This window comes from Dermacentor andersoni, chromosome 1 (genome assembly GCF_023375885.2).
Source record: "Dermacentor andersoni chromosome 1, qqDerAnde1_hic_scaffold, whole genome shotgun sequence".
Lineage (NCBI taxonomy): Eukaryota > Metazoa > Arthropoda > Arachnida > Ixodida > Ixodidae > Dermacentor > Dermacentor andersoni.
This window is the reverse complement of record NC_092814.1, coordinates 291,682,346-291,695,891: the sequence shown is the minus strand read 5'-3', so window position 1 is coordinate 291,695,891 and position 13,546 is coordinate 291,682,346. Positions and strand designations below refer to the sequence as shown.

Here is a 13,546-nt window from a genome sequence, read left to right as displayed (position 1 = left end):
CTTCTAGAGAAGGTTTAAAAGTTAAGATTGTCGGAGATAGTTGGGAGAAAGAAAGAGAAGTGATAAGAGAAAAGCTGTCACGTTTCTTTAGTGGTAGCAATGCCATGGTGTGGGTTTCCTTTTATCTCTTTCTCGTCAAATCAAATCACGCAGATTTCATGCTGAAATAAGTATCTTTTTTGACTCTACAAACTGTCTGTGTTATTTTTCTCTCTAAATAAGTTGTGGATTTGTGGCCTTAATCGTAGAATGTGCACAGAAATACCAATCTCCAATTGCTTTATTTTTTACAGCGAAGCTGTTGAGGGCTAGATCCCCCAGGATCGTGTTCGTGTGTAGGCACAAAACTCCCCATACGTGCACCAATCCCGAAGATAGTGCAATGCCGGGCCGACCCGCGGCGGAGGTGCCGTTCGCCGTTAAGGGGCCGACGTACACAGCTTCGCTGGTCATCCTTCATCACAGAGTGGCAGGGCACTTTTTTTTTATCACTAATATGGGTGCTGGTACACATGTACACATGTGCTGCGCTGCCATTTTCCGTTTTTATTGCTGTGTATCGAAGCACCTTCGCGCCATCTCTGTCACTTTTTTCATTCTGAAGTCCCTTTTCCTGTATTGCCACGGGAAACAATGAACTTGAAACCTGTTATTCAGGCTTAGCCCGATCGGCTACACTACACTGAGGAACCATTATAGCGGCGACGTAGCATTACCCAGCTAGGAAAGTAGGCAGACACACATGTATACGAAGAGCGTTGAATGAACAGCTTGTTTCTGTCGTAGTAAATGTTCTGCGGCGCCACTTAATCTATCGCATGGTGCTAACGTACCAGCTTCCACCCAGAAGGAACCCCGCGAAGTTTGTCTTCTCCGTAAGTAACGCTAATAAAAATTTAATTATGCGGTTTTAGATGCCAAATCCACAATCAGATTATGAGGCACGCCATAATGGGGGGCCTCAGAAATAATTCTGGCCAGCTGGGGTTCTTTAACGTGCATCCAATGCACGGTACACGGAAATTTTCGCATTTCACCCACATTTAGATGCAGCCGCCGCGGCCGGGATTCGATCCGCGGCCTCGTGCTTAGCAGAGTAGTGCCAAAGCCACTAAGCAACCACGGTGGGTAAGTAACGCTATCCGTGCATGTTATTTTTGAAACAGGAGTTTTTATTTACAGCCAGTGTCATGCCGTGGCTGCAGCCGTATCCTGATTGGCCTTTTGGTTCGCAGCAGGATGTCGGCATCGAACAGCAGGTCGTCTCGGTGGTTGCAGCTGGACACGCTGAAGTTGGTGAGCACCTTCGCCAACAGCACTTTCAGCTCCAACATGGCGAACTTCTGGCCTACGAATTCATTCAAGAATAAGACACTGAGTAACACACTGACACTTCATATATTGTGGTTCCTGAACCATAAATATGTTAAGCAAGTGTAATGATGGTTTGCTTTGGTCTTTTTAACAATGTAATCTAGCGATTGATTATAGCAACGATAATTGTGTAGTAATGTTATACGACTGTAGTGTGCCGCGACTTCAGCATCACAAACTGCTTCGTATTAATCTGGTTCCAATATGAGTTGGACATTTAAATTTTTACAACGCAGTTATGAGAAACGCAGTTTTTATTCTTCATTTATTGCTCGTGCTTGTGTCTCACATTTTCTGCTTGATTTATTAAGTAACTGTTTATCGCGATTCGTACCCGTCGGGTTAGTCCAGTGCTTATAAGGCGGCGCTACTGAGTTCTAGGTCGGGGGTTCGATCCCGGCCGCGTAGGCCGCATTTCAATGCCGACTAAATGCAAAAGCGCTCATATATTTAGATTTAGGTGCATGTTAAAGAACTCCAGGTGGGAAAAATTAATTGGTAGTCTCCCACTACGGTGCACTTATAATCATATCATGATTTCGGCACATACATGTCCAGGTATATTGGACATTGCCCCTTCGGCTATCTGTCAAACTTCACCACAGTGCACTAGTGTAACTGAGTGGGCAGCATTTCCAATATTATATAAGGGGTATTAGGTAACTTTAGCCGGAGCTAAAAATATGCAAATTCCACGTAGCTGGACAGAACAGAGGTAATATAGTTTGCCGTCGCTTAGAGATACTCAAACTATTTTCTAATTCTGCCTAATTAGAAAATTAATCCTAATTAATGAACTTCCCAAATATTATAGTTAGATGAAAAATGTCAATGAGAAAATTGTAGAGCGACGTTAGAAACTCCCGATACAGCTTTCTGTCGCGAAATACGTGCTACGTAGATGGTTTTCCGAGCGTGAAAGAAGCCCGCAAATGCGCGCAAAATTGCAGCGCGACTGGCCGCTCGAGACACTTTGCGTGTATTCGTGGGCAACTTTCACGCTCGGAAAAACAGAACGAGAATGCACAAACAACGCGTTGTTTAAAGGACCCCTCCCCACGCCACATGGCAAATTTTGGTTATACGTTGGAAGCTGTTACGTGCCGCATAGCAAACGTTCTACAACAACAATTTTTCAAATTAGTTCATTAATAGGTGAGATAGAAATATTTCAGTGCCGAGAACCCATGATTTCAGGAGGCGAGCGTCACCGCCAACATAAACGCTTTCTCAACTTGCCCCGTCTAGCCTCCGCAAGCGAAATTCCTTCCCTGTGTTCTCCCATACCGGAGCTGGAAGATCGCGTGATGCATACGTTTCCTCGCTTTGTTTTTTTGTTTTTTCCTTCGTGGCGCACTTCCGCAACGGTGTCGCGCGCGAGTTGTTGCATTTGTCTCGTTTCGCGTAGCGCACGACTTTGCGCGCTGTGGACGAGAACACCTGACTAACGGTAAAGTCAGTGCTAGGGGAACACAGAGGCAGACGCAAGCGGAGCACAGAGCATAATCGCGCGCTGGAACACGGTAGAAAAATGACACAGTTTCGGTGTCTGCGCGTGTGACTGAACGAAGTGGGAGCAAGCAGACGAAACGGAAGTTACTGTGAGAAGTAAAACAAAAACACGTAGACATTAGGTTCGTGTGTTTCATTATTTCTATAAACTGTAATTAGTCTAATGAATCAACAGATTACACAAATCACAGTTGTTGCCATATATAATTCTGGAAGCCATGTGCCACTGAGAGTGACGTCACAGCACGGAGATTTGTGTAGCGCACTCGCTCGATTGACGTCACTTTCCGGTTGCGAGCGCGGCGCCCGCGAGGAGATGCACAAGTGGCATTGGGTTTGAAATTACAGCTATTTTCGTAGCGCGTAGCGATGTATACTTAGCAGACACGAGCATTAGCGCACATTGTATGCACTGCGCTTGTCAGCTCAAAAATGGGCAGACCTGCTGAGAGGCCCTTTAAGTCACTTAGTGCGAATTGTCAAGTGAGGACCCTAAGTGTCTAAAACATGGTACCGAGCTTTCAAAACAATAAAAAAGTAAATATGAAGAGCAGCACGTAATGCGCTATGCGTTAAAACTGCAGCTGAGTTGAGACGAAAGGGGGGGGGGGGGGGGGGTCGTTTAGGCGTTCGGGATGGTTAATAGGCGCCGTGGAACAGCCGACCTACATATCTGACGCTGTTACTCAATACGGCTGAAAGAACGCGTTGACTACCAATACAAGGTACCTGTATGTATATGGGCTGGAAATGTAAAGGAACGTGCTTTTGAAAACATCGTTGTGTAGGACACACTGCTGGTACCTGTTCATCGCAGCAGACATCAATCAGCCTCAGAAACATACAGTGCCCTCCCACGTGAAGTCATGGAAGTTCGCATAATCTTCAAAAGACTAATTTATTTATTTATTTATGAATGAAGGAATGATGGAGTTTAATGACACAAAGGAGCACGGAGGGTATGAGAGATGCGCCCGTGGAGGGCCCGGGCTAATTTTGACGACATGCGGTTATTTACCGTTTACTAAAGGCATGATACATGAGCTTTTTTGCATTCTGCCCTGATCGGAAAACTGCCGCTGTGACCGGTGATCGAATCGTCGACTTCGTGGCTAAACTGCATAGCCACGGAGCCATCGCTGTGCCGTGTGTTCAGAATGCAATGAACACCACTGCCACTAAGGGCAGTTTCAACACAAAGTAGTGCAGAAACAAGCTTGGGAGTCATGTAGCGAGCGTGAAGATGAGGCTGCTGAACGCTGAGCTGAATGAGACGCTTTCCTTTCGGTGATGTTATTAGTTGACTACTTTACTACCCGTGCATTCTGTTTGTGCCAACAGATTGCACCTGATGCCAAGATAGGAATAAACCGGACACTTTCGCACTTGTTCCATCGTCTCTGGAAAAGGTGTCTATGTAATTATGAATAGCTTAAACATGGAACGTTTGAAGCTAGTACAAAAATAAGCGCCATTTCTAGATAGCGATAGGTGATACGGAATCTGTAAATATGAAGCTACCAACTCGAAGACGCGTGTGGCCTCAGTAGTTTCCAATCCTGAATAATGATACTTGCTGTGCAAACTGTTCGTAGTTCACAAAAAATTATTGATTTATATAGTAGGTGCTAACAGCCCTTAGGTAGGAAATTGAGCTTTATTTAAGAAAACTACGGAAGAAAATCTGCCTCGACAGTGGCAAATGTTACTTGATGGCCATGCATCTTCAGCAGAAGACAACATATTCGCGCAGTAGGGAATGGGAGTAAGTGTGGTCAGTTATGTGGGCGTCGAAAAATCACAATTATTGCAATTCATACAACAGGTGGCCGTACGTATGAGGAGGTCGTATGACTCATATTAGTACAACAGAACTGCTTGTTGGCCTAGTTGGTGCTTGCTAAAAGACATGTTTTTTGCCGAAATTGAACACTCACAAAAGGAAGACTCATAAAGACAACACAGGCGGCACTTTCAACTGATTTATTTTGGGCTGTGACCCAAGAATATATATATATACATACACGCATGCGCTGGCTGTTCACAGATCTACGTTACCCAGCGGTCAAACAATCTAGTTTCTGATTTATAGAGCACGATAGATGTATCGCTAATGCAATTTGTTCCTTTTTTTTTTATATAGTAGGCTTCCATCAGCTCACGTGCTGTTTGAAATCTACTTCTGCCAAGAATCCTAATCTTAGAAAACCGTGGTTTGCGCATGCAGGCCATGAAGTGCGCAGGCAAATGTGACACGCCATCTTTCATTAGATTTAGTTCGTGTTCCCTGGCTCGTTCATTTATGCAGCGTCCAGTCTGTCCTATATAGGACTTGCCGCACTCAAGGGGAATTTCGTACACCACGCCTGTAGCACATCTCCCGTAGGACGTGCTATGCTTCTTGTCACAGCCTTGTGAACCGGTCTCCTCGCGTGTGGTTTTCGAACAGAGTCGACCCAGTTTGACGGGGGCAGAAAAGGCAATGTGTACACCATACCGGCCTGCCACCTTCTTGAGGTTATGGGAAACCTTATGAACATAAGGAATCTCTGCAGGTCTTACGGTTCTGGCTCTTTCTTCCTCCCTTGTAGCGCTGGTACCTTTAACTTTCCGTAAAAGGCTTTCGGTGACTGAGGTCACCAACGAGTCAGGGAACCGTGCATCTTTCAGTCGCTTAATCTGATTATTGAACGAGGCCTGCATCGTGTGTGTACACGATTTTTCGAAGGCAGACTCCAGGCAGAGCATAGCAATTCCACGGTTCACAATTTTGGAATGGCATGAATTATACGGTAGCAACCCTTTCCTTGGCACGTGGGAAATATTGCCAACAAGCTTGTCCATCATGAAAGGTTAATCTTAAATCTAAAAATTGCAGGGTGTTACGCTGTGGCACTTCATGCGTAAACGAAAGCCCTTTGCCATTGTCCCTAAAAATGTTTAAAATATCATCGCAGCGCTTCAATGAGCCTTGTCTGTTAAAAAGGATTAAAAGTCGTCCATGTATGCGAAAACTTTTAAAATGTTTTAAAAGGGACAGCACTTTTAACATTTTAAATGTTTTCAGATACATGGACGACTTTTTAATCCTTTTTAACAGACAAGGCTCATTGAAGCGCTGCGATGATATTTTAAACATTTTTAGGGACAATGGCAAAGGGCCTTCGTTTACGCATGAAGTGCCACAGCGTAACACCCTGCAATTTTCAGATTTAAGATTAACCTTTCATGATGGACAAGCTTGTTGGCAATATTTCCCACGTGCCAAGGAAAGGGTTGCTACCGTATAATTCATGCCATTCCAAAATTGTGAAGCGTGGAATTGCTATGCTCTCCCTGGAGTCTGCCCTCGAAAAATCGTGTACACACGATGCAGGCCTCGTTCAATAATCAGATTAAGCGACTGAAAGATGCACGGTTCCCTGACTCGTTCGTGACCTCAGTCACCGAAAGCCTTTACGGAAAGTTAAAGGTACCAGCGCTACAAGGGAGGAAGAAAGAGCCAGAACCGTAAGACCTGCAGAGATTCCTTATGTTCATAAGGTTTCCCATAACTTCAAGAAGGTGGCAGGCCGGTATGGTATACCCATTGCCTTTTCTGCCCCCGTCAAACTGGGTCGACTCTGTTCGAAAACCACATGCGAGGAGACCGGTTCGCAAGGCTGTGGCAAGAAGCATAGCACGTCCTACGGGAGATGTGCTACAGGCGTGGTGTACGAAATTCCCCTTGAGTGCGGCAAATCCTATATAGGACAGACTGGACGCTGCATAAATGAACGAGCCAGGGAACACGAACTAAATCTAATGAAAGATGGCGTGTCACATTTGCCTGCGCACTTCATGGCCTGCATGCGCAAACCACGGTTTTCTAAGATTAGGATTCTTGGCAGAAGTAGATTTCAAACAGCACGTGAGCTGATGGAAGCCTACTATATAAAAAAGAAAGGAACAAATTGCATTAGTGATACATCTATCGTGCTCTATAAATCAGAAACTAGATTGTTTGACCGCTGGGTAACGTAGATCTGTGAACAGCCAGCGCATGCGTGTATGTATATATATATTCTTGGGTCACAGCCCAAAATAAATCAGAAGTGCCGCCTGTGTTGTCCTTATGTGTCTTCCTTTTGTGAGTGTTCAATTGCGGCAAAAAAACAGTTCTACTGTACGTTCCATGCACAATCTGACATTCGTGTGCGCACGTATAATAGTGTTTTCTAGCAGAGGTGGCATTAACTTATGTTACTTAACGCGAGTGCATGTGGAACGCTTCATCTGTTCAGTTTTATATTTTTATCTTGTTTACATTGTGAGCGTTCGTTTTTAAACATGGTATCTTCGTGCATCCGGTGGTATATGTGTGTACGTGCGTGTTATATGGGGAAAGTGGTAGCCTCCATTTCTTAATTCTGCCTTGGGTATAGCAGGCTGTATTGATAGAAGACTACCTTCCCATTTGTATGACGATGCTAAACAACAAACACAACAACGCCGTTCACAACGTCGGCAAAACATCAAGGTCACAAATGGGCGAAGCAGGACGCGGGAACCCCCTTTGCGAAACCCACGACCACGCGATAAATAAAAGGACGCAGGCTTTTTTTTTTAAACAGGAAAGACTACGGTATGACAACTTCTCTGGAAACATTCGGGATAAAGCTGGTACGCGCATAACGTTCACGGAGGTTATTCTTGGAAGTTTGCCATAAGAGCGGCTGGCAGTGGATTCGACGCACTGCTTTCGTTTTTGTTCTCTTTCGTTGAGCATAAGCAAGGTCGAAGGAGGCGGTTGATAGAGCCTTATCGCAGAATATCTACAACCTTGAAATGTAAAACGAAGCTGCAAGAGGGCCTAATACATACGATAATGAGTAGTGCAGTAGTAATTCAGCTTGGAGCGCAGTGCCTTGAGTGCGCGTATACACGAAAACGTACGATATAGTAGTAAATTGAGCTGTCTAACAGACGTGCACCGAAACTAAGAATTTCGGTTATTAAGTTTAAAAATGAGAGGTGCTTTACATAGAAAATTACCTACCCACTGAAAGGATGTGATAAAACACGCATGTGTCCGCTTATGCACAAGTATGAGTGCAGCTGGATGATGCATTTGATGAAAGCTGCACCAGCATGCCTACTGATGCTGCAAGTACGTGTACTAAACAGAACATGTGTTTTTCTTGGCAAATGCTGCGTCGCTTATGACTGTAGTTTCAAGAAACTTACTTGGAAACTTAGTATCGACGTACACCCCCGGCGTAACAGTGATTACAATATATCATTGAGTGCATACAAATAAAGTATGTTTAATTAATTTTTTCGGGGGCACCTGCTTGAAACACTAAGTACCGTTGGCATTGTTTTGTGTATTGGTTTTACGATCTGTGGAACAGAACTGTGCCACCAGGCCCGCTTTATGTGCAGGTCATCATGAGAAATGTGGCAGTGGGAACCCGATAGCCGTTACGGTCGTTTTAGGAAACGCTGTGAACTGGCATGAACACCACATCGTGAGCTGTTTCGTAGTTCGAATTCATGCTGTTTCATATAAAAACACAGTCTCAGTGCTTGTTTCGTTTATTCCTCGACTCAACCAAGCATTAAATGTGTCCGCGACTTGTTAGACCGCGATGAGAACCGAGCGCTATATTTTATTCATCGAAACATTTTTTAGAAGGCGTGTTTTTATTGTGAAGCTTTCTTTGGCTCTTCCCTTGGGTTTGACGTTCGTAGTAATTTCCTCGCCCGATATATTTCTGGATAAGTATGACCGAATCGGGCTACTCGGTGTGTGCGGGCTGCTGTCTTGCCGAGTAGCAAACTTGAGCCCTGGGTGTGTGCCCGAACATAGAACTTCGCCGCTGGGCATGAGCAACTTACTATGTGCATCTGGGTGCGGCCCAATTCTTTTCCACTCGCGCAGAAAGGATATGTCACTGCGACAAAAGGGGTATGAAGACCGAAATGTTTTAGAGCGAATCCTTTTTGTGCCTCCTACTCGGAGTTTGGCGTTCGTCGCCGTTTCTTTGCCTAGTAGGTCACGGAATCACCAAGAACCACGCCTACGCGTGTAGTGTTAGTGAGGGTTTAGTAGTGGGTGCGTGGCCATGGGGACCGAGGCACATTCTAACTTCCGATGAAGTGGAAGCCAAGAAGCGGCGGCTCACTGAGCAGGGACGTAATTTTTTTTTTTTTTTTTACAAATTATCCTGGGGTTTTACGTGCCCAAACCCCGAAGTGAGTACGAGGCATGCCGTAGTGGGGGACTCCGAGTTAATTTTGTTCACCTGGGGTTCTTTAACATACTCCCGATGCACGGTACAGGGGCGTCTTCGCATTTCGCTCCCATCCGAATGCGGTCACCGCGGGCGGGATTCCATCCCGCTCCGTCGGGCTTAGCAGCTCAACGCCAAAGCCACTGCGCCTCCAATGCGGGTGCGCTCGCTAACGTTATGCCGCGAAGCAAGAAGGTATACTAGTGTCCAAACTAGTTATGCAGGCACAACGCACACGTTGCAATTTCTGTGACCACCGTAGACAACTGGCGTACTTAACCTATAGGCCACGACTTTGGACTGACCTATGCAGTTTCGAGGACCTGCCGAGAAGGGCACGAAGGCGAAAGGATGGTTGCGGCTGCACTTTTCAGGCAGGAAGCGGTCCGGGTCGAACACCTCAGGGTCAGTGTAGTGAGTAGGGTCACGATGGATGCCGTAAGTGAACACGTAACATGTGCACCCCTCGGGAATGGTGCAGTTCCCTACGGGCAGGAAATTATGCATGAGCAAGAAAGGCGGGAAAACGAGAGAAGAGCGCATCAAGGGGAAAGGCTTAGCAAGGACCTAGCCGGTGTAGAAAGGCATCCTCGGGATGCACTGTGAAACTTCCCAAATCTCTTGTCCGTGTGTGCTTGCAAGTTTCACAGCTTAAATTCTAAAGACAAAATATTAAGTAAAAAAAGTTCCTCAAAGGACAACGAAACGACGCTTAACGCTCATATTCCTCTGCCTACACTTTTTCCGCGCTAACTTATGCAAAGGCGCACATTTTCATGTGTGAAGGCAACAGCCATGTGCTTAATTTAAAAGGAGGTAACGGCCGCGCTAGTTTTAACGCTTTGATGATTTTTATTTAGATCTATGAGCATTCGATTTAACATATACGTGAGCACTTTATAGGCGCCAGGGTTTATAGGCACCTGGTGCTGAAGTTATGTATAAATTACTGCTTTAAATCTCGCACGGACCGATACCTCCCTTTCGACATGAGGAAAATAACCAAGACGTGAAAGCTAGCATGGCTGTTATACATGGCTTTTCTTCGAAGGCGTTCGGTACAATTTAAAATCATCCATTTTGAAATAAAAGGACGGTTCCTTCGGAGATATGCCGTCAGCAATGCCGATCACGAGGTGACGGGTGATACGTGGTATTTAGTCACTAATTAGCAATTCAGTAATTAAATATTGGACCTTTAGTTCCAGCGGGATCATTGCAACTGGGAAATGGAAGCGAGCTTCCGCATAATCCATGTCAACTGTTGGACCTGGCAAAAATGCGATTACCCGCGGAACTGTGGCACGACGAATTTAGGTTGTCAGAACGCGTGAAACCGAAACTGGGAGGCTGCGGTGAGCGCAAAGCCGCGCCCCTCGAGGCGACGTTCTGCTTACGCCACCCAGCAACGGGCAGCCAGCAAGCTGCGGCTGCAGGTTCCTCGCTGCGCAACTCGCTGGTTGTTGGCTGGGTGCCCGCTGCTGGGTGACGTAAGCAGAACGTCGCCTCGAGGGGCGCGGCTTTGCGCTCACCGCAGCCTCCCAGTTTCGGTTTCACGCGTTCTGACAACCTAAATTCATCGTGCCACAGTTCCGCGGGTAATCGCATTTTTGCCAGGTCCAACAGTTGACATGGATTATGCAGAAGCTCGCTTCCATTTCCCAATTGCAATGATCCCGCTTAAACTTAAAGTTCTAAAGGCAACTTATTAAGTTTCTTAATTAGCAGCACATTATCGCCTATCACCTGTCACTCCGCGCTGGGCACCACCGACATACCGTCAGTGGTGCCGAAGGAACCGGGGCTTTATTTCCACACGGCTATTTTTTTTTTAAAATACCTAAATTCTTCGTAGAAACAGCCGGTATATAAATGAGAAATGCATCGGTTCCTTCACAGAGGTAAACATGGAAAAACAAACACGAGTACTACTTAATACAGTAATTACAGGTATTGACAGAGAGAAAAACTAACTAGCACGTACGTATCACAGCAAGAGAAATGACATCCTTATCATTTTGTGTGGTGAGGAATGCAGGACATTCGACGGATGAATTAGTATCAGCACAGAGAAAGAATGGATTTCGCTTGCTTCGTGCAAGAGGCACAGCGGCGTCCAGCAAACAATTCCTGGTGCAATTTGAAACTCGTTCCTTGCTCTTGAATCAGCACTCCGAGGTTTCTATGGTGCAAAAGCAATTACTCCATGCAAACATAGGATGAGAGCGCAGAACAGAAGAAGAAAGCGAACACTTGAGGTACCAATCTTTAGCGGCTCAGTCAACGATCTTCCGACCCAAGGGACAATAGTGAAAATACGCATCGTTTCCTGAAAAAGAGAAACAAAGAGTGTAAAAAACAAGCAGCAACACACATGTACTGCAGAACAAAAGAAAAAAAATATATAATGCGCTGTTTTACTGGTTTTACTACAAGCCACAAAATCAGTTCGCACACCCAACACGGAAAATTCCAGAAAATAACTTTCTCCATTTGAATACCGAGATATCAAACTCGCACACTTTGAGCAGAAAAGCGCCGACGACAGCCTCATAGGATCAGTGCGGTGCAGTTGTTCACGAAAGCATATGCAGTGAGCGCCCGTCGTTCACTCAATATGTGGTAGAAAGCAGTCTGCGTCTACATGGATGGAAATTGTGTTGCGTAAAGAGAGGGATACGTGCCTCGCTGGCGAGCTACCAGAGATACCCGATAATGTTCACTTTGGTCTTGGCACTGAACACCGACAGCTGCTATAGAAGAATTAAATTGGTGGACGGGACGGTGCACTGCCTGCTGAGCTGAACCATGTCTCGGCATGTTTATATGCAGCATTCCAAATCTGTCATCTTGGCGAGCTTAACACGAGGGCAACTGGCTCTGGCGTTCCGCCATTTACTGATGACGTTTGGCGTGAGTTTCTCTCGTGCTCTTGTTTCGCGATCGAGCATCTCTACCACCCTGAAGTTATCTTTTGGCATAGCAAAAATAATAATAAAGACGTTGTTTTGGAGAGGGCCTCTTGTTTTAGTGTTTCCATCTTCGGGTGACTCTTTCCGATATGTTGGACACATTGTGATGCAAGTTCTTCGCGCTTTAGGAGAACGTAACTTGACAACTTGCACAAAGACGTTTCGTGTTCTTATAAGTCAAGATGTCGTGGTAACATGTGCAGAAGAAAGAACTTTCTTTTCATCACAGTAGGACGTTCATTTGCATTGCCCGCCAATTTTAGGGCTGTTAATGTATTACCAATATCTTTCTCGTGGATGTTATGAGAAGTATAAGATTGTCGTATTCGTGCAACCTTTTATTCAATAGTTGTTCACTGCACGAGGACCTCCTGCCTTATTTACCTTACAAATATTGAAGGCGATTTACGTCGCCTACAACACCTTACCGTGTATGTTGTCTCATATTTTTTATTATTAATTGACGGTCACCACGTAGCTCTGTGTCATCAGCTCTGAGACACGACGCCAACGATTTTCTGTCTGTGTTCATCCCAACATACGTAGGGGATGACAGGCTTTTTTTTTATTCAGCAGGCTAAACTTGGCATGGTTCACTGCGGAGCTGTTCAGGAACAATAGTGGTGTCCCCTTTTCCTCAGCCCTATTCTGAGCCACACACTCCTTAGCGTGAAAGGCAGATACGTCGCCTCCCGTCATCTTCCTTTATTTTATTTTTGTATTTTGGGATTATAGGTGGGAAAACCATCATATGATTAAGAAGCACGCCATAGTGGGGGACTCCAGATCTATTTGGACCACCTAGGATTCTTTAACGCGCACCCAATGCACTAAACACGGGTGTTTTTGTTTTTTTGCATTTCGCTCCCATCGGAATGCGGCCGCCGTTCCTCCTCTTTCATCACGATTGCTTATTACTTACTACCATTCTTCCTTTCTAACTTATAGGGCGCAAACTTCGAAAACAAAGCCAACGAACAGTTTAAGTGCCCGTGATGTTCAGTCTCTTTATTTGTGCAGTTAGGTCTCCGTCCAATACAATAAACATATTTTTTGTGACGAAAGTATACATGAAGCGCGATAAAATCAGAGCTACTGTACAGTGACACCTTTCACACACGTTTTTCCAGCGATGCGAGCGAGTTGCCGTGATTCAACGCACCTTCAAGACACGGTCGAGATAAGTCAGTTTGGCAACGTGGCTTTTCGTGATGTTGCTCGCTGCCCGCTTTCCGAAGACTCGGTCTAATTCGTCGTGCACCCTTCGCTGAACTCCAGGGTTGATGGCAAGCGCGAAGAGAGTCCACGTAAGCGTCTGAGCCGATGTGTCGTGACCCTGAAATGAACGTTATTGAGAGTGTGAAGCTTCTCTTCCTTGTTTTTTTTTTCTTCTTGTGTAGCGTGTATGGTATG

General features: G+C 45.4%; 1 protein-coding gene across 1 annotated transcript in view; it reads right to left on the bottom strand.

Annotated features, from left to right (window-relative positions):
- Positions 1–1,151: 1,151 nt before the first annotated feature.
- The window catches only part of LOC126548538 (cytochrome P450 4V2-like), a 58,046-nt gene continuing 45,651 nt past the window's right edge, over positions 1,152–13,546 (bottom strand). The window contains exons 8-11 of the mRNA XM_050196765.3: positions 13,296–13,469; positions 11,424–11,490; positions 9,467–9,646; positions 1,152–1,348 (exon numbers count right to left, since the gene is read on the bottom strand). Of these exons, the coding sequence (XP_050052722.1) occupies positions 1,173–1,348; positions 9,467–9,646; positions 11,424–11,490; positions 13,296–13,469 (597 nt within the window). The 3' untranslated portion in view covers positions 1,152–1,172. The remainder of the gene's footprint in view (positions 1,349–9,466; positions 9,647–11,423; positions 11,491–13,295; positions 13,470–13,546) is intronic.